At 57.4% G+C, this 21,462-nt stretch overlaps 1 protein-coding gene across 4 annotated transcripts in view; it reads left to right on the top strand.

The window, feature by feature from the left end:
• LOC139234030 (neogenin-like) overlaps positions 1–21,462 on the top strand; it is a 164,667-nt gene that overhangs the window by 122,479 nt on the left and 20,726 nt on the right. For 3 of the 4 annotated variants that reach the window (XM_070864881.1, XM_070864884.1, XM_070864883.1), the window contains exons 10-19: positions 494–642; positions 1,876–2,014; positions 2,123–2,172; positions 2,707–2,848; positions 8,017–8,127; positions 8,757–8,951; positions 14,909–15,004; positions 16,570–16,805; positions 17,276–17,414; positions 18,176–18,283. In XM_070864881.1, the coding sequence (XP_070720982.1) occupies positions 494–642; positions 1,876–2,014; positions 2,123–2,172; positions 2,707–2,848; positions 8,017–8,127; positions 8,757–8,951; positions 14,909–15,004; positions 16,570–16,805; positions 17,276–17,414; positions 18,176–18,283 (1,365 nt within the window). The remainder of the gene's footprint in view (positions 1–493; positions 643–1,875; positions 2,015–2,122; positions 2,173–2,706; positions 2,849–8,016; positions 8,128–8,756; positions 8,952–14,908; positions 15,005–16,569; positions 16,806–17,275; positions 17,415–18,175; positions 18,284–21,462) is intronic. The other variant, XM_070864882.1, reaches the window with a different exon arrangement.

Here is a 21,462-nt window from a genome sequence, read left to right on the forward strand (position 1 = left end):
TACAAGTTGTTGTTTAGAAACAATTGGGATGCAAAGGGATTCTTTTGATCCATTACAGAGCAGGATATCTGTGTCACCGAGGAGTGAAATATACTGGCGTAACATTACAGGGACATGATTGATAATTCAGTAGCTGTTACACTCACAGTCTCTGTTCAATGTTTGTGTGCAGACTCCAGCACTAGTGTAGCTCCACAAGATGAATGTTCACCGGTTCCATAAACCTCTCTGTGCGGATGTTTTGAAAGTGATCTGCGTTTTTATAGGTTATGCAATTTTTTTTGACAAGTTCCCAATATTACCAACAAAAGTTTTCTCCCAGACCTCCTTCCTCCCTCTCCTGAAGGCACTGCCTCACAATCTCCATGGTTCTCTTTTCAAGGAATGGAATCAGCGCTGAAGGGCAGTTTGGTTTCTTGCGCAGTCTGACCTCACCCCACGTGGGTTCGCTGTTGTTGAAATTTGCAAAGTGCCGTTCTCTTTTGTTTTCCAGTTCAAGTCCCAGGACCAGCCCAAAACCTGGTTGCACAAGTAAATTCGCCAACCTCAATCACAGTCACGTGGCAGGAACCTCACTCGGACAATGGGCCAATCGCAAACTACAAACTGTACTACATGGAGAAAGGGGCAGGGAGTGAACAGGTGAATATTGGCTGTAGTCGGGAATCCAGGCGGGACCAGCAACGTTGGGAAGACCAGGGAATTTAGACAGTAGCAGATAGGTGGTGCCCAGATTGGGTTTAAAGGCCTGGAGATTGCTGAAGAGAGGGGAGGGTTTCTGTAGATTGTGGCAAAGAATGAGTTTGAGTCGGAGACGGAGCAGTGAGTCTTGCATTCCTCACCGGGTGGATGTGGGGAGGACGAGTGTGTAGGACGAGAGATTTACAGCCCAGGGGGAAGCGGACAGTGAGGGGCCAGTGATCCGGGAGCTGCCGGATGTGTATAGCTATATGGCTGGATCCTTGGAGAGAGTTACGGTTAATACACTGCAGCTGGTGTTAGAATAATTGAATTCAAGCATTTTCAGCTGCTATACTACAAGCCGTGTTTAGGATACACCTCTGCAGAGGATGATTTCTGGCTCTGGTTCTGTTGCTGTTTAAGAACTCGTGATTTTTATAACCCTTTGTCCAGCTAGAGAAACACGCCACTCACTACCAGCAGCCACCCTACCCTGTAACACTGCGAGGTGTCCTCACACCTGCACCCACCCTTTACTGACCAGCCATTCACGGGTACGTAGTGACTTTTCACGGTGCAGAATGGCACAAGTGCCTGTGCTAATACGAAGAATGGCATTACTCAGTGCGAGCGATTGGGAACAATGACCAGACTCAGGTACTGGAGGGTTGAGTGCCGTTGGGCCGAATGCATTTCTGTTCCGTTCTTGTGGCCCGCAGTTCAGTGAGGGATGGGAAGATGGTGAGAGGAGCAGTCGAGGAAGCGGATTGGATTACATAGTGGGCTTAGTTATTCGTAGCTGTTCCTCCTTGAGCCACTCGAGTGGGACTGAGTAGGAAGTGTTACATGGCCTTTTCTCCGCTATTTACTCCCTTTGTCATTTAAAGGCGCTGAACCTTGCTGGCATACAGAAAGGAGTCACCGATAGCAATCGGGCGCAGGATGGGCCGAGGCCAGTTGTATGCCACTCTAGCCTGGAGCAGCCAGCTCGACACTGGCCAGGGATGGGACCAGGGTCTGTAGACAGGCAACAACCCTCACTTACAGAGCACCTTCACTGTAATAAAAGGTCCCTCAGACCAGGACTGCCCTGGGCCGTGCTATAATCCACGAAGCTGCTGGGGAGAGTTTATCGGCAAGTGCTTCATGGAAAGTTGGACTAGCTTCTGATTCCTCTCCTGATTTTCCCTGCAGGATGTGGATGTCGGGAGTCTTTCCTACACCATGAATGGGCTGAAGAAGTTCACAGAGTACAGCTTCCGGATAGTGGCGTACAACAAGCACGGGCCTGGTGTCTCCACCGAGGAGGTCGTGGCCACAACCTATTCTGGCGGTGAGTACAATGTGCGTGCCGTCGGTTTGAGTCACCGTGCTGTTGGATGTGTGACGAGTTGTGTGTGACGCCGTGCTCTGTGACTAACTGGCCTGTTGTGTGTTTCAGTCCCCAGTGCACCCCCGCAGAATGTCACGCTGGAAGTTCGCAATTCCAAGGTGAGTTTTTATTCATCGGAACAGGAAGAGACGTTTCAGCCCCTCAAGCGTGTTCCGCCATTCAATTAGATCATGGCCAATCTGTATCTTAACTCTACCTGCCTTGGTTCCTCAACCCTTTACAAATATCTGTCAATCTCAGTTTTGAAATATCCAATTAACCTCCAGACTCAACAGCTTTTGGGGAGGAGTTCCAGATTCCTGCTTCCCTTTGTGTGAAGAAATGCTTCCTGACATCGCCCCTGATTGGCCTGGTTCTAATTTTAAGTTTATGCTCCCTTGTTCTGGACTCTCCCACCATAGGAAATAATTTCTCTCTATCTAATCTATTGAATTCTTTAATCATCTTAAACATCTCAATTAAATCACCGTCAATCTTCTATATTCAAGGGAATACAAGCCTAGTCTGTGCAACCAGTCCTCAAATCCCGGAATTGTTGAGTTTGGTAGCTGAGGTGGTAGGATTGTTGAGTTTGGTTGATGTGATGGTGCTGTATTCCTTCTGTGGTGAACAGAGCTGTTTCCTTTTCCCAGAGCATCGTGGTACACTGGCAGCCACCTCCTCCAGGGACCCACAATGGTGTGATCACCGGTTACAATATTCGATACAAAAAAGGAGGTCGCCGAGGGGAGACGGACACTACCGGAGGGAATCAACTTTCTCAGATAATAGATGGTGAGTCAGTCTAGTGCCTCAAACATAGAAACATAGAAACATAGAAAATAGGTGCAGGAGTAGGCCATTCGGCCCTTCGAGCCTGCACCACCATTCAATAAGATCATGGCCGATCATTCCTTCAGTACCCCTTTCCTGCTTTCTCTCCATACCCCTTGATCCCCTTAGCCATAAGGGCCATATCTAATTCCCTCTTAGCCTGCTTCCTGAGATCACTTTGCCCAGGTGAGAGAGCAAGGACTGACAGGTGTGTTGTGTTTAATGTGTCCATAGCCTACAATTCCCAATCACTCAGTGGGTTACTCCAGAGAATGGTGTGGTATTGACTTACGTGGGCCAGGAAAAGCCCCCCACCCAGCCCATTTGACCTTGGGGGAAGTGATAGGGCGCTACATTTGGCCTCAGTACCTTGGCCTAGGTTGGGAAATGTTAACCGAACATTTGTTCTGATGGCTATCCAGCTGGAAAGTGGGACAGGGCTGGGCAGGATTGGATCAGGGCAGGGATCAATGGGGCGGGGCAGGGATCGATAGGGCAGGGCAGGGATTGATAGGTCAGGATTGGGCAGGGCAGGGTTGGACAGGGCAGGATTGGGCAGGGCAGGGTTAGACAGGGCAGGGTTAGACAGGGCAGGGTTAGACAGGGCAGGGTTAGACAGGGCAGGGTTAGACGGGGCAGGGTTAGACGGGGCAGGGTTAGACAGGATAGGGTTAAACAGGGCAGAGTTAGACGGGGCAGGGTTAGACGGGGCAGGGTTAGACAGGATAGGGTTAAACAGGGCAGAGTTTGACAGGGCAGGGTTAGACAGGGCAGGGTTAGACGGGGCAGGGTTAGACGGGGCAGGGTTAGACAGGGCAGGGTTAGAAGGGCAGGGTTAGACAGGGCAGGGTTAGACGGGGCAGGGTTAGACGGGGCAGGGTTAGACGGGGCATGGTTAGACGGGGCAGGGTTAGACGGGGCAGGGTTAGACAGGACAGGGTTAGACGGGTCAGGGTTAGACGGGGCAGGGTTAGACAGGGCAGGGTTAGACGGGGCAGGGTTAGACAGGGCAGGGTTAGACGGGGCATGGTTAGACGGGGCAGGGTTAGACAGGGCAGGGTTGGACAGGGCAGGGTTAGACAGGGCAGGGTTAGACAGGGCAGGGTTAGACGGGGCAGGGTTAGACGGGGCAGGGTTAGACGGGGCAGGGTTAGACAGGGCAGGGTTAGACAGGACAGGGTTAGACGGGGCAGGGTTAGACGGGGCAGGGTTAGACGGGGCAGGGTTAGACAGGGCAGGGTTAGACAGGGCAGGGGTTAGACAGGGCAGGGCAGGGTTAGACAGGGCAGGGCAGGGTTAGACAGGGCAGGGTTAGACAGGGCAGGGTTAGACAGGGCAGGGCAGGGTTAGACAGGGCAGGGCAGGGTTAGACGGGGCAGAGTTAGACGGGGCAGGGTTAGACAGGGCATGGTTAGACAGGGCAGGGTTAGACGGGGCAGGGTTAGACAGGGCAGGGTTAGACAGGATAGGGTTGGACAGGGCAGGATTGGATCAGGCTCTGACGGCTGATACTGGCTGTTGAAACTTGTATGTGAATGGCGCTGGGCTGGGAGTAAATTGAGCAGCACCAAATGAGGGAGCAGTTTTCCATAGTTCATTGAGGGCATCCCGTGGCAATGTGGTGCTGCAGGACCTGAACATGTGTGCCCGCAGGAAAGGCACAGCTCCATCTGCGGCTTGGAGTGTTTTTTTTGCTGCAGACGTTGAAAGGGATTTAGTTATATTCGAAAATATAGTCTTAAACTTAAACAAAGGAAACTACGTAGGTCTGAGGGAAGAGTTGGCTGAGGTCGATTGGGAAAGCACATTAAAAGGTATGACGGTAGACAAGCAATGGCTAGCATTCAAAGAATGAATATATCATTTGCAACAAATACACATTCCTTTAAGGCACAAGAAAAGTGGTCCAACCGTGGCTAACAAGAGAAGTTAAAGACAGTATTAGATCAAAGGAAGAGACTTACAACGTTGCCAAAAAGAGCAGTAAGTCTGAGGATTGGAAGGATTTTAGAATTCACCAAAGGAGGACCAAGAAATTGATATAAAAGGGAAAATAGAATATGAGAGTAAACTGGCGAGAGACATAAAAACAGAGTGTAAAAGCTTCTATTGGTATGTAAAAGGAAAAGATTAGCGAAAGTAAATGTGGGTCCCCGACAGGCTGAGACAGGAAAAATTATAACGGGGAATATGGAAATGGCAGAGAAATTAAACAAATACTTTGGGGCCGAAATTGACCTCTGCCCCAAATGGAGCGCACCTTCTGTTTTTTAAGTGTTCTGTCCGCCCAATGCATGGGCCGGACAATCCGGGGAAATTCAGCTCCTTGGGGTTTTTTGTGGAGCGGGGCGGATGTGGGATCGTCAGTGGGGTGGAAGTGCGGGCGGGTCAGAACGGCCATCGCTCCGAGTCATCAGAGCCGCGCTGGTGACCTCAGCACGACACGGGCGTGCCGTATCGCGCTGACACGTTACAACATCCCACCCCTTCAGTTAAAGGGGAGGGCCACTGCGAACTCGGCAAAGTTTTTAGTTAGGTCCACTGGACCACCAGGATGGGTTTTGGCCGGGCCAGTGGCCTGGCATCCAAGAGGGGGCCAAACCCGGGGGCATAATAGTCGGTCGACAATAAGAAATAATATGGAATCGCCAGCAGCACAATCTTCCCTTTAAGGGCGGACGCGCTGCCCAGCCACAGAGAGCTCCCGCTGGGGAAAGCTATCAGTGGCACTGACTGGCAGCGGCACCTCTCCCACGGAGCAATTTCTCACAGGGGTCGCTGCCTGTCGGTTAGAAACATAGAAATTTACAGCCCAAAAGGAGGCCATTCCGGCCCATCGTGTCTGCGCTGGCCGACAAAGAGCCGCACAGCCCTCGGTCAGCAGCCCTGAAGGTAAGGGATCGGTGCGTGCCTGAGGGAAAATGGGCGACGCAATAACCCGTTCCTACCGCTTCCGGCCCAGGGCAATTTCAGACGGGTCTGCCCCCGGACAGTAAAGCCTCTCCGCTCCATTCCCGCCTCTTAACTGCGGTAATGGACCTTATAGAGGGGGGCAATTTCAGCCCCTTTGCGTCTATCTTCACGGAAGAAGACATGAAAAACCTCCCGGAAATAGTGGAATACCAAGGGTCTGGCAAGAATGAGGAACTGAAAAAAATTAGTATTAGTACTGGAGAAATTAATGGGACTGAAAGCCGATAAATCCCCGACAGAGGTGGCTATAGAGATAGTGGGTGTGGATTTGGATTTTCAGAAGGCATTCGATAAGGTGCCACACAAGAGGTTATTGAACAAAATTAGGGCACATAGGATTGGGGGTAATATACCAGCATGGATTGAGGATTGGTTAATGGGCAGAAAACAGAGAGTAGGAATAAATGGGTCATTTTCGGGTCGGCAGACTGTAACTAGTGGGGCATTGCAAGGATCGGTGCTGGGGCCCAGCTAGTCACAATCTATATCAATGATTGGGATGAGGGGATCAAATGTAATAATCCAAGTTTGCTGATGATACAAAGCTCGGTGGGAATGTAAGTTGTGAGGTGGATGCAAAGAGGCTCCAAGGGGATACGACAGGCTGAGTGAGTGGGCAAGAACATGGCAAATGGAATATAATGTGGAGAAACGTGAAGTTATCCATTTTGGTAGAAAAAATATAAAAGCAGAGTATTTTTAAATGGTGAGAGATTGGGAAATGTTAGTGTTCAGAGGGACCTGGGTGTCCTTGTACACCAATCACTGAAAGTTCACATGCAGGTACAGCAAGTGATTAAGAAAACAAATGGTACGTTGGCCTTTATTACAAGAGGATTTGAGTATAAGAGTAAAGACATCTTACTGCAATTATACAGGGCCCTGGTGAGACCACACCTGGAGTACTGTGCACAGTTTGGGTCTCCTGACCTAAGGAAGGATATACTTGCCATTGAGGGAGTGCAACGAAGGTTCGCCAGACTGATTCCTGAGATGGGGGGATTGTCCTATGAGGAGAGATTGAGTAGACTAGGCTGATATTCTGTGGTTTAGAGTTTAGAAGAATGAGAAGTGATCTCATTACAGGGTTTGTCAGGGTAGATGCAGGGAGGATGTTTCCCCCGGGCTGGGGAGTCTAGAACCAGGGGTCACAGTCTCAGGATAAGGGGTCAGCCATTTAGGACTGAGATGAGGAGAAACTTGTTCACTCAGAGGGTGGTGAATCTTTAGAATTCTCTGCCCCAAAGGACTGTGGAGGCTCAGTCGTTGAGTATATTCAGGACAGAGATCGATAGATTTTTGGATATTAAGGGAATCGAGGGATATGGGAACAGTGCAGGAAAGTGGAGTTGAGGTCTTATTAAATGGCGGAGCAGGCTCGAGGGGCCGAATGGCCGACTCCTGCTCCTATTGCTTATGTTCTTATGTTGTGTTGTGTGCCATGTTTTGTGTTATGGTTTGATTTGGTTTGGTTTTAGATTTAGCTTTCCTTACCTCTGTTCTGCAATGCTCAATGTCAGTGAGATTGTCTTGCTGCTCAATCTGTGATCGGCATTAAACCTTTGTGGATCCATTCAGCACAGAGACTGATAGCGATGGCCTCTAATGATTCCCCAACTCCAGGCACATCCTGAAAAACAGAGCTGTTAACGTGTCAAACCTCAGTGTCCGTGGGGGAGGCTGTCTGTGTCTGGGACTGTGGGGCAGACTGTCTGTGTCTGGGACTGTGGGGCAGACTGTGTCTGGGACTGTGGGGCAGACTGTCTGTGTCTGGGACTGTGGGGCAGACTGTCTGTGTCTGGGACTGTGGGGCAGGCTGTGTCTGGGACTGTGGGGCAGACTGTCTGTGTTTGGGGTTGTGGGGCAGACTGTCTGTGTCTGGGACTGTGGGGCAGACTGTCTGTGTCTGGGACTGTGGGGCAGGCTGTGTCTGGGACTGTGGGGCAGACTGTCTGTGTCTGGGGTTGTGGGGCAGGCTGTCTGTGTCTGGGACTGGGGCAGGCTGTCTGTGTCTGGGACTGTGGGGCAGGCTGTCTGGGATGGTGGGGGAGGCTATGTCTGTGTATGTGGGGTCGGCTGTCTGTGTCTGTGGGGTGCTGTGACACAGCTATGGGGAGCTTGAATATAGCCAGTTTAATCTCTGCCTTGTGTTGCAGGACTGGAGCGAAACACTGAGTACAGCTTCAGAGTCTCTGCCATTACAATGAATGGCACAGGACCGACCTCTGACTGGGTGTCTGCTGAAACCTTTGAAAGTGACCTAGATGGTAAGGATCGTAATTAAAATGGAATAGACAGTAGGCACCCTCATGTCTGTGTCTAATTTAGTTTTAAAATACTTAAATCTGCTACAACCCCCCCCCGCCCCCCCCCCCCCCCCCCCCAGCCCCATATTTATTGAATCATCCATAAAGTTTAACCTGTGCTGGAGGTGGAACACTTTGCCATTTCAGGCACCCAGTATCTGGATCAAACACTCCCAGAGCAGGTACAGGGGGTTAGATACAGAGTAAAGCTCTCTCTACACTGTCCCATCAAACTCCCCATACATTGAAGAAGATAATTTAATGAGGGTGGTTAGGGCATGTTAGAATACCCCATGGACTCATGTCATGTTCCCTTTAGTCTCTGGTCAGACTTGGGGAGTTGTGCACACAGATGTAGATTCACACATTGGACAGGACTCAGTGCTGCCTTGTTCTGCTCACACATAGACAGTCTCCATTAGTCAGTGATACTGTTTCTTGCTCGTCCTCACACTAATCTGTCACACAGTCTGTGTCTGTGTGTTTCTGTTTCTCTTGTCTCTCTGCGTATATACCCATCTGTCTCTGTACTGCTTTCTGTTTCCCTCACTCTCATTGCTGTGTTATGTTGCTTGTTTTGTATTTTACAGAATCCCGGGTTCCAGACAAGCCCAGCTCTCTCCACGTCCGACCTCTGATCAACAATATTGTTGTGAGCTGGACGCCCCCCGAAAACCAGAACATTGTGGTGAGAGGTTACGCCATTGGCTATGGCATTGGCAGCCCCCACGCAGAGACCATCCGCGTCGACTATAAGCAACGCTATTACACCATCGAGAATCTGGGTGAGTGAGAGGCCAGAGTGCAATGAGAGCTGCTCCTGGGGCTTAGCTACAGCCCTGCAACTCAGGCCAGTGAATCCTCACTGGGACATTACGTACGTTCCTATTGGCACAGCTTGTGCATGTTTCTTTAATTTGTCTCAAACTGTGTTAAACAATGCTGCTGTTTTTATATTTAATGTGGAATTAGAAGTTGGGGTTCTGTTTTGTGCCATTGCATAAGAATCGAGTCACTAAATCAGGAGCACACACTGCAGGCAGCAGAGGTAGATTTAGAAATAGGCTACGGCACGTAAACTGGCCGTGTCGCAGTAGATGTAGTGTGGAGATGTCGCACTGTGCTGTGTGGTGACCACGGCAGTGATAGGAGGCAGTGATGGGTCTCGGTGCTGGTGATGGGAGGGGGTACTGGTGCTAGGACTCGGTGCCAGTGATGGGAGGCGGTGCCGGTGATGGGAGGCCGTGCCGGTGATGGGAGGCGGTGCCGGCGATGGGAGGTGGTGCCGGCGATGGAACTCGGTGCCGGCGATGGGAGGCGGTGCCAGCGATGGGACTCGGTGCCGGCGATGGGAGGTGGTGCCGGCGATGGGAGGCGGTGTCGGCGATGGGAGGCGGTGCCGGCGATGGGAGGCGGTGCCGGCGATGGGAGGGGGTGCAGGTGCTGGGACTCGGTGCCGGCGATGGGAGGCGGTGCCGGTGATGGGATGCGGTGCCGGTGATGGGAGGCGGTGCCGGCGATGGGACTCGGTGCCAGCGATGGGAGGGGGTGCCGGCAATGGGAGGCGGTGCCGGTGATGGGAGGTGGTGCCGGTGATGGGAATCGGTGCTGGCGATGGGAGGCGGTGCCGGCGATGGGAGGCGGTGCCTGCGATGGGAGGCGGTGCCGGCGATTGGAGGCGGTGCCAGTGATGGGACTCGGTGCCGGTGATGGGAGGCGGTGCCGGTGATGGGAGGAGGTGCCGGCGATGGGAGGCCGTGCCGGTGATGGGAGAGGGTGCCGGTGATGGGACTCGGTGCCGGCGATGGGAGGTGGTGCCGGTGATGGGAGGGGTGCAGGTGCTGGGACTCGGTGCCGGCAATGGGATGCGGTGCCGGTGATGGGAGGGGGTGCCGGCGATGGGAGGCGGTGCCGGTGATGGGAGGGGGTGCCGGCGATGGGAGTGGGTGCCGGCGATGGGAGGGGGTGCCGGTGATGGGAGGTGGTGCCGGCGATTAGTGGCGGTGCTGGTGATGGGACTCGGTGCCGGTGATGGGACTCGGTGCCGGCGATGGGAGACCGTGCCGGTGATGGGAGAGGGTGCCGGTGATGGGACTCGGTGCCGGCGATGGGAGGCGGTGCCGGTGATGGGAGGCGGTGCCGGCGACGGGAGACGGTGCCGGTGACGGGAGGCGGTGCCAGCAATGGGAGGCGGTGCCGGAGATTGGAGGCGGTGCCGGTGATGGGACTCGGTGCCGGCGATGGGAGGCGGTGCCGGTGATGGGAGGGGATGCTGGCAATGGGAGGCCGTGCCGGTGATGGGACTCGGTGCCGGCGATGGGAGGCGGTGCCGGTGATGGGAGGGGGTGCCGGCGATGGGAGGCCGTGCCGGTGATGGGAGAGGATGCAGGTGCTGGGACTCGGTGCCGGTGATGGGAGGCGGTGCCGGCGATGGGAGGCGGTGCCGGTGATGGGAGGGGGTGCCGGCGATGGGCGGCCGTGCCGGTGATGGGAGAGGGTGCCGGTGATGGGACTCGGTGCCGGCGATGGGAGGCGGTGCCGGTGATGGGAGGGGGTGCAGGTGCTGGGACTCGGTGCCGGCGATGGGACTCGGTGCCGGCGATGGGAGGGGGTGCCGGCGATGGGAGGCGGTGCCGGTGATGGGAGGTGGTGCCGGTGATGGGAATCGGTGCTGGCGATGGGAGGCGGTGCCGGTGATGGGAGGCGGTGCCTGCGATGGGAGGCGGTGCCGGCGATTGGAGGCGGTGCCGGCGGTGGGAGGCGCTGCCGGTGATGGGAGGGGGTGCCGGCGATGGGAGGCCGTGTCGATGATGAGAGAGGGTGCCGGTGATGGGACTCGGTGCCGGCGATTAGAGGGGGTGCCGGCGATGGGAGGCGGTGCCGGTGATGGGAGGTGGTGCCGGTGATGGGAATCGGTGCTGGCGATGGGAGGCGGTGCCGGTGATGGGAGGCGGTGCCTGCGATGGGAGGCGGTGCCGGCGATTGGAGGCGGTGCCGGCGGTGGGAGGCGCTGCCGGTGATGGGAGGGGGTGCCGGCGATGGGAGGCCGTGTCGATGATGGGAGAGGGTGCCGGTGATGGGACTCGGTGCCGGCGATTAGAGGCGGTGCCGGCGATGGGAGTGGGTGCCGGCGATGGGAGGGGGTGCCGGTGATGGTAGGTGGTGCCGGTGATGGGACTCGGTGCCGGTGATGGGAGGCGGTGCCGGCGATGGGAGGCGGTGCCGGTGATGGGAGAGGGAGCCGGCGACGGGAGGCGGTGCCGGCGACGGGAGGCGGTGCCGGCGATGGGTGGCGGTGCTGGTGATGGGACTCGGTGCCGGTGATGGGACTCGGTGCCGGCGATGGGAGACCGTGCCGGTGATGGGAGAGGGTGCCGGTGATGGGACTCGGTGCCGGCGATGGGAGACGGTGCTGGTGATGGGAGGGGGTGCAGGTGCAGGGTACTTGGTGACGGCGATGGGAGGCGGTGCCGGTGATGGGAGGCTGTGCCGGCGACGGGAGGCGGTGCCGGTGACGGGAGGTGGTGCCGGTGATGGGAGGCGGTGCCGGCGATGGGAGGCGGTGCTGGCGATTGGAGGCGGGGCCGGTGATGGGACTCGGTGCCGGCGATGGGAGGCGGTGCCGGTGATGGATGGGGGTGCAGGTGCTCGGACTCGGTGCCGGCGATGGGAGGCCGTGCCGGGGGATGGGAGGCGGTGCCGGCGATGGGAGGTGGTGCCGGCGATGGGACTCGGTGCCGGCGATGGGAGGGGGTGCCGGCGATGGGAGGCGGTGCCGGCGATGGGAGGCGGTGCCGGCGATTGGAGGCGGTGCCGGTGATGGGACTCGGTGCCGGCGATGGGAGGCGGTGCCGGCGATGGGAGGCGGTGCCGGTGATGGGAGGTGGTGCCGGTGATGGGAATCGGTGCTGGCGATGGGAGGCGGTGCCGGTGATGGGAGGCGGTGCCTGCGATGGGAGGCGGTGCCGGCGATTGGAGGCGGTGCCGGCGGTGGGAGGCGCTGCCGGTGATGGGAGGGGTATCCGGCGATGGGAGGCCGTGCCGGGGGATGGGAGGCGGTGCCGGCGATGGGAGGCGGTGCCGGCGATGGGACTCGGTGCCGGCGATGGGAGGGGGTGCCGGCGATGGGAGGCGGTGCCGGCGATGGGAGGCGGTGCCGGCGATTGGAGGCGGTGCCGGTGATGGGACTCGGTGCCGGCAATGGGAGGGGGTGCCGGCGATGGGAGGCGGTGCTGGTGATGGGAGGTGGTGCCGGTGATGGGAATCGGTGCTGGCGATGGGAGGCGGTGCCGGTGATGGGAGGCGGTGCCTGCGATGGGAGGCGGTGCCGGTGATTGGAGGCGGTGTCGGCGATGGGAGACCGTGCCGGTGATGGGAGAGGGTGCCGGTGATGGGACTCGGTGCCGGCGATGTGAGACAGTGCCGGTGATGGGAGGCTGTGCCGGCGACGGGAGGCGGTGCCGGTGATGGGAGGCGGTGCCGGCGATGGGAGGCGGTGCTGGCGATTGGAGGCGGGGCCGGTGATGGGACTCGGTGCCGGCGATGGGAGGCGGTGCCGGTGATGGATGGGGGTGCAGGTGCTCGGACTCGGTGCCGGCGATGGGAGGCCGTGCCGGGGGATGGGAGGCGGTGCCGGCGATGGGAGGCGGTGCCGGCGATGGGACTCGGTGCCGGCGATGGGAGGGGGTGCCGGCGATGGGAGGCGGTGTCGGCGATGGGAGGCGGTGCCGGCGATTGGAGGCGGTGCCGGTGATGGGACTCGGTGCCGGTGATGGGACTCGGTGCCGGCGATGGGGGGGACGGTGCCGGTGATGGGAGGGGGTGCCGGCGATTGGAGGCCGTGCCGGTGATGGTAGAGGGTGCCGGTGATGGGACTCGGTGCCGGCGATGGGAGGCGGTGCCGGTGATGGGAGGCGGTGCCGGCGATGGAAGGCGGTGCCGGTGATGGGAGGCGTTGCCGGCGATGGGACTCGGTACCGGCGATGGGAGGGGGTGCCGGCGATGGGAGGCGGTGCCGGTGATGGGACTCGGTGCCGGTGATGGGAGGCGGTGCCGGTGATGGGAGGCGGTGCCTGCGATGGGACTCGGTGCTGCAAGGTGGGCGTGGGTGCCGGCGATGGGAGGCGGTGCCGGCGATGGGAGGCCGTGCCGGTGATGGGACTCGGTGCCGGTGATGGGAGGCGGTGCCGGCGATGGGAGGGGGTGCCGGTGATGGGAGGCGGTGCCGTCGATGAGAGGCGGTGCCGGCGATGGGAGGCGGTGCCGTCGATGGGAGGCGGTGCCGGCGATGGGAGGGGGTGCCGGCGATGGGAGGCGGTGCCGGTGATGGGACTCGGTGCCGGTAATGGGACTCGGTGCCAGCGATGGGAGGCACTGCCGGTGATGGGAGGCAGTGCCGGCGATGGGAGGCGGTGCTGGTGATGGGAGGCGGTGCCGGCGATGGGAGGCGCTGCCGCCGATTAGAGGCGGTGCCGGTAATGGGACTCGGTGCCGGTGATGGGACTCGGTGCCAGCGATGGGAGGCACTGCCGGTGATGGGAGGGGGTGCTGGTGATGGGTGGCGGTGCCGGCGATGGGAGGCGGTGTCGGTGATGGGAGGGGGTGCTGGTGATGGGAGGCCGTGCCGGTGATTGGAGGGGGTGCAGGTGCTGGGACTCGGTGCCGGCGATGGGACTCGGTGCCGGCGATAGTTGGCGGTGCCGGTGATGGGAGGGGGTGCTGGCGATGGGAGGCCGTGCCGGTGATTGGAGGGGGTGCAGGTGCTGGGACTCGGCGCCGGTGATGGGAGGCGGTGCCGGTGATGGGAGGCGGTGCCGGCGATGGGAGGCGGTGCCGGTGATGGGACTCGGTGCCGGCGATGGGAGGCAGTGCCGGCGATGGGGGGCGGTGCCAATATCGATAACTCTGATGCTGAGTGAGGGATGCCAGGAAGGGGTGACACTGGAGGGTCTGAAGGCGGGATGTCGGGCTGCAGGAAGTTGCAGAGCTCGGGGGGGCCTGGGCATGGAAGGATTTGTAGGCAGTGATGAGAATTTTGAAATCGGTGCGCTGGGAGACCGAGTGAAGGGTAGTGAGGACAGCGGTGATTGATGAGCAAGACTCAGTGTGACACAGCATCCTCGCTGTGAGGTTTGGACCGGTTGGAGTTTGTGTGAGGAGGAGTTTAGTCTTGAGGTAATGAAAGTGTGGTTAAGGACTTTGTGATGATTAATATAAGCAGTGACCCCAGACGCTAATTGTTGGCTAGGGGCTGAAATGTTGGGCAATTGAATCAGCGTGAAGATCAGCTATCCATTATATTTTCTGCTCTGTGCAGTTGCAGACCATTGAATAGGTATTAGCATTTTGATCAATATATTCACAGGATAGGGATCCTGTGGGAGACTTCCAGAGTAACCATTCTTCCTTTGTGAGGCTTGACGGTGCCTGTTGGGAGGGTACTGTACCATGAAAACCGCCTCGGTTCCACCCCATCCTGTCCTCTTCTCCAGCCGGGCTCGCTGGGTAGTGAGCAGGAGCAGGAGCCCTGAAATGGCTGTCGCACCCTTCCCTAAGTGATGGTAACACGCCTGCCACCACTGAGATAAGGTAACGCAGCACAGACCGTGATCGAACCTTCGGCTCTGTACTGCTTAGTACGAGGCTGAGCTCTATATATATATATATATATATATATATGAAACAGTGTGGAGAGAGTGCATCACCCCAGATGGTCAGTCATTACTCTATTCTCTCTTTCCAGAGCCCAACTCGCACTACGTGATCACACTTAAAGCGTACAACAAGATTGGCGAAGGAATTCCTCTGTACGAGAGCACAGCCACCAGACCTCTAACCGGTAACAGGAAAAGATTACAAGTTTATGCTTTCACTCTCTAACTTACAACGTTGCTGCTGCGATTCTGAGACTGCATACAGCTTTACAAATAACCATCCAATACTCACCTTGCTACCTGGCTCCAGGTGGAACAGTGGGATATGCTGGCAGCGGCTGTCTCTGTGACTGCTGCTGCTATCCCGATGATTATTTGCCAACGTGAGCCCCTCCTTACGCAGGGAAAAGCCCTTTCCTGAAATGTGGAACTCCAGGGGCGACTTTCTGAACTTGTGCTCCCAATAGGGAGCCTTGCCCACAGGGGCATGTGTTGGGAAATTGCTCCTTGTGATTTGCCATCCATAAATTTCCCACGAGTGCGGGAGATTCCCAGCGGTCACAGGCACTCAGAAATTCAGCTCTCCTGTTCAGTGACGTCAGGACAGATTGAGGAATGTGCTACCCTCAGTAAACGATGGGTTCAATTCTGTTTGAGGAAGGAAATGCCGTAATCGCTGGTACTGAATCCAGTGCTTTGCCACAGGTGCCTCTTTACAGCAAACATCTCTGTCAGTGGCTCAGTTAATATTCTCCTCCCAGTTAGGATTGAAAATTGGAGAAATTACAGGAGTCAAGGGGGGAGGGTGTGAAAGGAAAAGTGAGTGGGGGAATGGGAGCATTGTGAAGGGAAGGAGAGAGAGTTTCCAAGGTGTCGGGGAAGGGGGACGAAAGCAGCTTTGTCTTCAGGCTCTGAGCGGCAGGTCAAAGTCTGAACCTCAGCTGGGACTGAAGCTCTCCCATCCTCTCCTGAAGGCAGCGACACATGTGTCTCGGGGTCGAGTGTGTCAGTGTCCCGGGGTCGAGTGTGTCAGTGTCTCGGGGTCGAGTGTGTCAGTGTCCCGGGGTTGAGTGTGTCAGTGTCTCGGGGTCGAGTGTGTCAGTGTCCCGGCGTTGAGTGTGTCAGTGTCTCGGGGTCGAGTGTGTCAGTGTCTCGGGGTCGAGTGTGTCAGTGTCCCGGGGTCGAGTGTGTCAGTGTCTCGGGGTCGAGTGTGTCAGTGTCCCGGGGTTGAGTGTGTCAGTGTCTCAGGGTCGAGTGTGTCAGTGTCCCGGGGTTGAGTGTGTCAGTGTCTCGGGGTCGAGTGTGTCAGTGTCCCGGGGTCGAGTGTGTCAGTGTCTCGGGGTCGAGTGTGTCAGTGTCCCGGGGTCGAGTGTGTCAGTGTCTCGGGGTCGAGTGTGTCAGTGTCTCGGGGTTGAGTGTGTCAGTGTCTCGGGGTCGAGTGTGTCAGTGTCCTGGGGTTGAGTGTGTCAGTGTCCCGGTTATATCTGCGTGTGTGATTTGTCATTCAACTGGTGAACTCAGGAAGGGCTGTCCTGGTAGTTTCACAATTAAACTCATATGAAACAGTTAATACTTCGAACACTTGCTCTAATCAGTAACCTTGGTTTCTCTGTTTCTTCCTCCTCCATTTCATGCCTTCCTGCTGCTCTGGTCTCCCGGGCTCATTCTCTGGCTGCTTTACCCCTTTCCTTGCATGGGTTTATTATTTATCTCCTTCACAAACATTACTCTTGTTTAATTTATCCCTCAGACCCTTTTGACCCTTCCGAAGTTTATTTATTTGATCTTTTCAATAATCCATACACTCCAGTACCAGACCCCAGTCCCATGATGCCCCCGGTCGGAGTCCAGGCGACTGTGCTAACCCACGACACCATCCGGGTCACCTGGGCCGACAGCTCGCTGCCCAAGAACCAGAAGATCACCGACGCGCGATTCTACACAGTGCGCTGGAAAACCAACTACCCCGCCAACACCAAATACAAGGTGAGCAGCAACTACCCCGCCGACACCAAGTACAGGCTGAACCCTGTGTTGGCCATCCTGGGTCCTCTCTATATGTACACGGAACTGTGTATCGTTCTGCATCAACACTAAACACTGACAGGTTACAGGGGGTTAATTCCCTGTGTACGGGGAGGGGGGTGGGTTAATTCCCTGTGTACGGGGAGGGGGGGATTAATTCCCTGTGTACGGGGGGATGGGGGGGTTAATTCCCTGTGTACGGGGAGGGGCGGGGGGTTAATTCCCTGTGTACGGGGAGGGGGGGGTTAATTCCCTGTGTACGGGGAGGGGGGGGGTGTTAATTCCCTGTGTACGGGGAGGGGGGGGGTGTTAATTCCCTGTGTACGGGGAGGGGGGGTTGCTCTGTTTAGGGTGCCTTGGTGGATGATGGGTGACTGTTAACTGCGTGTGCTGTCTGGGGACGCTGACCCTGTAAATTCCCTCCCTTTCAGACTGCAGACACCACCACACTGAGTTATATCGTCTCCGGATTGAAACCAAACACACTCTACGAATTTTCCGTGAAGGTGACAAAGGGTCGGAGGTCAAGTACCTGGAGCATGACAGCGCACGGAACTACGTTTGAAACGGGTACGACTCTGGATCAAAAGCAAAAAAAAACTAATGAAAACTCCAAATTCTTTGTTCCTTTCGCCAGCGGGCCGTGGGGCAGTTTGTGAATGCCCTCCCATGGCTCGGTGTGTAAGGACAGTGCGGTGCTGCTACAGAGCATGGCAGGTCCATGTTCAGTCCTGGCTGTGCTGAGTCACCTGCTAGGCACCCCTAGGTTAATCGGCGAGGGTTCCTGGTCCTGATTGGTATCTAGTGATCCTTGCTGGAAAGTGTGGAGGTGAGGCCTCACAGTCGAATACCCTGCAGAGACTCTCTCTCCAGGCTCACAGCTGAAGAACGACTCCGGAGGACACCGAATAAAAGATGCAGTGTCACTGATTGTGATGTCAGATTAGCGCTGTGTCCAGGGAGGAGTGACCACACATTGAATTCTGCCATCAATCTAACTAATCCACTAAATCTAAATTAATTCTGGGGATGTGGGCCTCACTGGCATGGACGGCATTTATTGCCCAGCGCTGGTTGCAACTGAGTGGCTTGTTAGGTGACTTCAGAGGGCTGTTGGTGTGAGACTGGAGTCACATGGAGGCCGGACCAGATAAGGACGGCACATTTCCATTCGTGAGCCAGTTGCCAATCCGACAGATTCATGGTCACTTTTATCAGCTTCTTATTTCCAGATTTTTTAAGTTTGCCATGATGGGATTTGAACCCTGGGTTATTAATCCAGTAACATAACCTCTCACATACTAACTTTAATTTCTCTGGCTTTCTCTCAGTGCCAACCTCTCCGCCCAAGGATCTAACGGTGGTGAGCAAGGAAGGGAAGCCCAGGACCATCATTGTGAACTGGCAGCCGCCATCGGAGGCCAACGGGAAGATAACAGGTAGGGGGGGGGTCACCCACACCCTCGACCCTGGGTCACTCACACCCTCGACCCTGGGTCGCCCACACCCTCGACCCTGGGTCACTCACACCCTCGACCCTGGGTCACTCACACCCTCGACCCTGGGTCACTCACACCCTCGACCCTGGGTCACCCACACCCTCGACCCTGGGTCTCCCACACCCTCGACCCTGGGTCACTCACACCCTCGACCCTGGGTCACCCACACCCTCGACCCTGGGTCACTCACACCCTCGACCCTGGGTCGCCCACACCCTCGACCCTGGGTCACTCACACCCTCGACCCTGGGTCACTCACCCTCGACCCTGGGTCACCCACACCCTCGATCACACCCTCGACCCTGGGTCACCCACACCCTCGACCCTGGGTCACTCACACCCTCGACCCTGGGTCACCCACACCCTCGACCCTGGGTCACTCACCCTCGACCCTGGGTCACTCACACCCTCGACCCTGGGTCACTCACACCCTCGACCCTGGGTCACTCACCCTCGACCCTGGGTCACTCACACCCTCGACCCTGGGTCACTCACACCCTCGACCCTGGGTCACTCACCCTCGACCCTGGGTCACTCACCCTCGACCCTGGGTCACTCACACCCTCGACCCTGGGTCACTCACCCTCGACCCTGGGTCACCCACACCCTCGACCCTGGGTCACTCACACCCTCGACCCTGGGTCACCCACACCCTCGACCCTGGGTCACTCACACCCTCGACCCTGGGTCACCCACACCCTCGACCCTGGGTCACCCACACCCTCGACCCTGGGTCACTCACACCCTCGACCCTGGGTCACCCACACCCTCGACCCTGGGTCACCCACACCCTCGACCCTGGGTCACTCACACCCTCGACCCTGGGTCACCCACACCCTCGACCCTGGGTCACTCACACCCTCGACCCTGGGTCACCCACACCCTCGACCCTGGGTCACTCACACCCTTGACCCTGGGTCACCCACACCCTCGACCCTGGGTCACCCACACCCTCGACCCTGGGTCACCCACACCCTCGACCCTGGGTCACTCACACCCTTGACCCTGGGTCACTCACACCCTCGACCCTGGGTCACCCACACCCTTGACCCTGGGTCACTCACACCCTTGACCCTGGGTCACCCACACCTTCGCCCTGGGTCACTCACACCCTTGACCCTGGGTCACCCACACCCTCGACCCTGGGTCACCCACACCCTTGACCCTGGGTCACTCACACCATCGACCCTGGGTCACCCACACCCTCGACCCTGGGTCACTCACACCCTCGATCCTGGGTCACCCACACCCTCGACCCTGGGTCACCCACACCCTCGACCCTGGGTCACCCACACCCTCGACCCTGGGTCACTCACACCCTTGACCCAGGGTCACCCACACCTTCGACCCTGGGTCACCCACACCCTCGACCCTGGGTCACCCACACCCTCGACCCTGGGTCACTCACACCCTCGACCCTGGGTCACCCACACCCTCGACCCTGGGTCACCCACACCCTCGACCCTGGGTCACTCACACCCACGACCCTGGGTCACCCACACCCTCGACCCTGGGTCACTCACACCCTTGACCCTGGGTCACCCACACCCTTGACCCTGGGTCACCCACACCCTTGACCCTGGGTCACTCACACCCTCGACCCTGGGTCACCCACACCCTTGACCCTGGGTCACTCACACCCTTGACCCTGGGTCACTCACACCCTCGACCCTGGGTCACTCACACCCTCGACCCTGGGTCACTCACACCCTTGACCCTGGGTCACTCACACCCTCGACCCTGGGTCACTCACACCCTCGACCCTGGGTCACCCACACCCTCGACCCTGGGTCACTCACACCCTTGACCCTGGGTCACTCACACCCTCGACCCTGGGTCACCCACACCCTCGACCCTGGGTCACTCACACCCTCGATCCTGGGTCACCCACACCCTCGACCCTGGGTCACTCACACCTTCGACCCTGGGTCACTCACACCCTCGACCCTGGGTCACCCACACCCTCGACCCTGGGTCACCCACACCCTCGACCCTGGGTCACCCACACCCTCGACCCTGGGTCACTCACACCCTCGACCCTGGGTCACCCACACCCTCGATCCTGGGTCACCCACACCCTCGACCCTGGGTCACCCACACCCTCGACCCTGGGTCACTCACACCCTCGACCCTGGGTCACTCACACCCTCGACCCTGGGTCACCCACACCCTCGACCCTGGGTCACCCACACCCTCGATCCTGGGTCACCCACACCCTCGACCCTGGGTCACCCACACCCTCGACCCTGGGTCACCCACACCTTCGATCACACCCTCGACCTGGGTCACTCACACCCTTGACCCTGGGTCACCCACACCCCTGACCCTGGGTCACCCACACCCTTGACCCTGGGGGCAGGGTCACCACGGGGAGGGGCTATGGGAGGGCAACGTCCAGCAGATAGCGGGTCTGATGGCAAAAATACTTGCCCGAAGGGACCTTTGAAAAAGGCAGGTTGAGATGGGGTTTCATTAGGAGCTGTGACCGGTGGGAGTTTGTTTGTATGCCGGGTCAGGCAGATTGGGACCTCAGCCCCCCCACCCCCCACTGCACTTCTGATACCCCTGGCCTATAATGTACAGGAGGCTATGTACTGGAGAGTTCAGGGAGATTTGTAGGGCTGGAGGAGGGGCGAAGCCATGAAAAGGTTTAAATACAAAGAATGAGAATTTTAAATTTTATGATCTTATTGAGCCGGGAGCCAAAGTAGGTCAGCGAGCACGGGAGTGATGGGTGAACGGGACTTGGTGCGAGTTAGGATACAGGCAGCAGAGTTTTGGATAAACTGAAGTTTACAGGGCGTGAGGAATGAGCTACCTCAGAGAGAACATTGGAATAGTTGAGTCTAGAGGTAACAAAGGCTAGGGATGAGGGCTTCAGCAGCAGATGAGCTGAGGCAAGGGCAGAGGTGGATGATGTTCAGGAGGGGGAAGGAGGAGGTGGAGAGGATGTGGGGCTGGATGTGCAGAGTCCTGTGGAACTGCAAACAGTCGGCTTCAGCCTGAAACAGTGTCCTGGGAGTGGGATGGAGTCGGTGGTGAAGGAATAGTTTGTAGCGGGGACAATAGCTCGAGGAAATAGCAGCTCCACGACTGGTTCAATCTCACACTTACAAGTT

The sequence above is a fragment of the Pristiophorus japonicus genome, chromosome 21 (assembly GCF_044704955.1).
Source record: "Pristiophorus japonicus isolate sPriJap1 chromosome 21, sPriJap1.hap1, whole genome shotgun sequence".
Taxonomy (NCBI): domain Eukaryota; kingdom Metazoa; phylum Chordata; class Chondrichthyes; family Pristiophoridae; genus Pristiophorus; species Pristiophorus japonicus.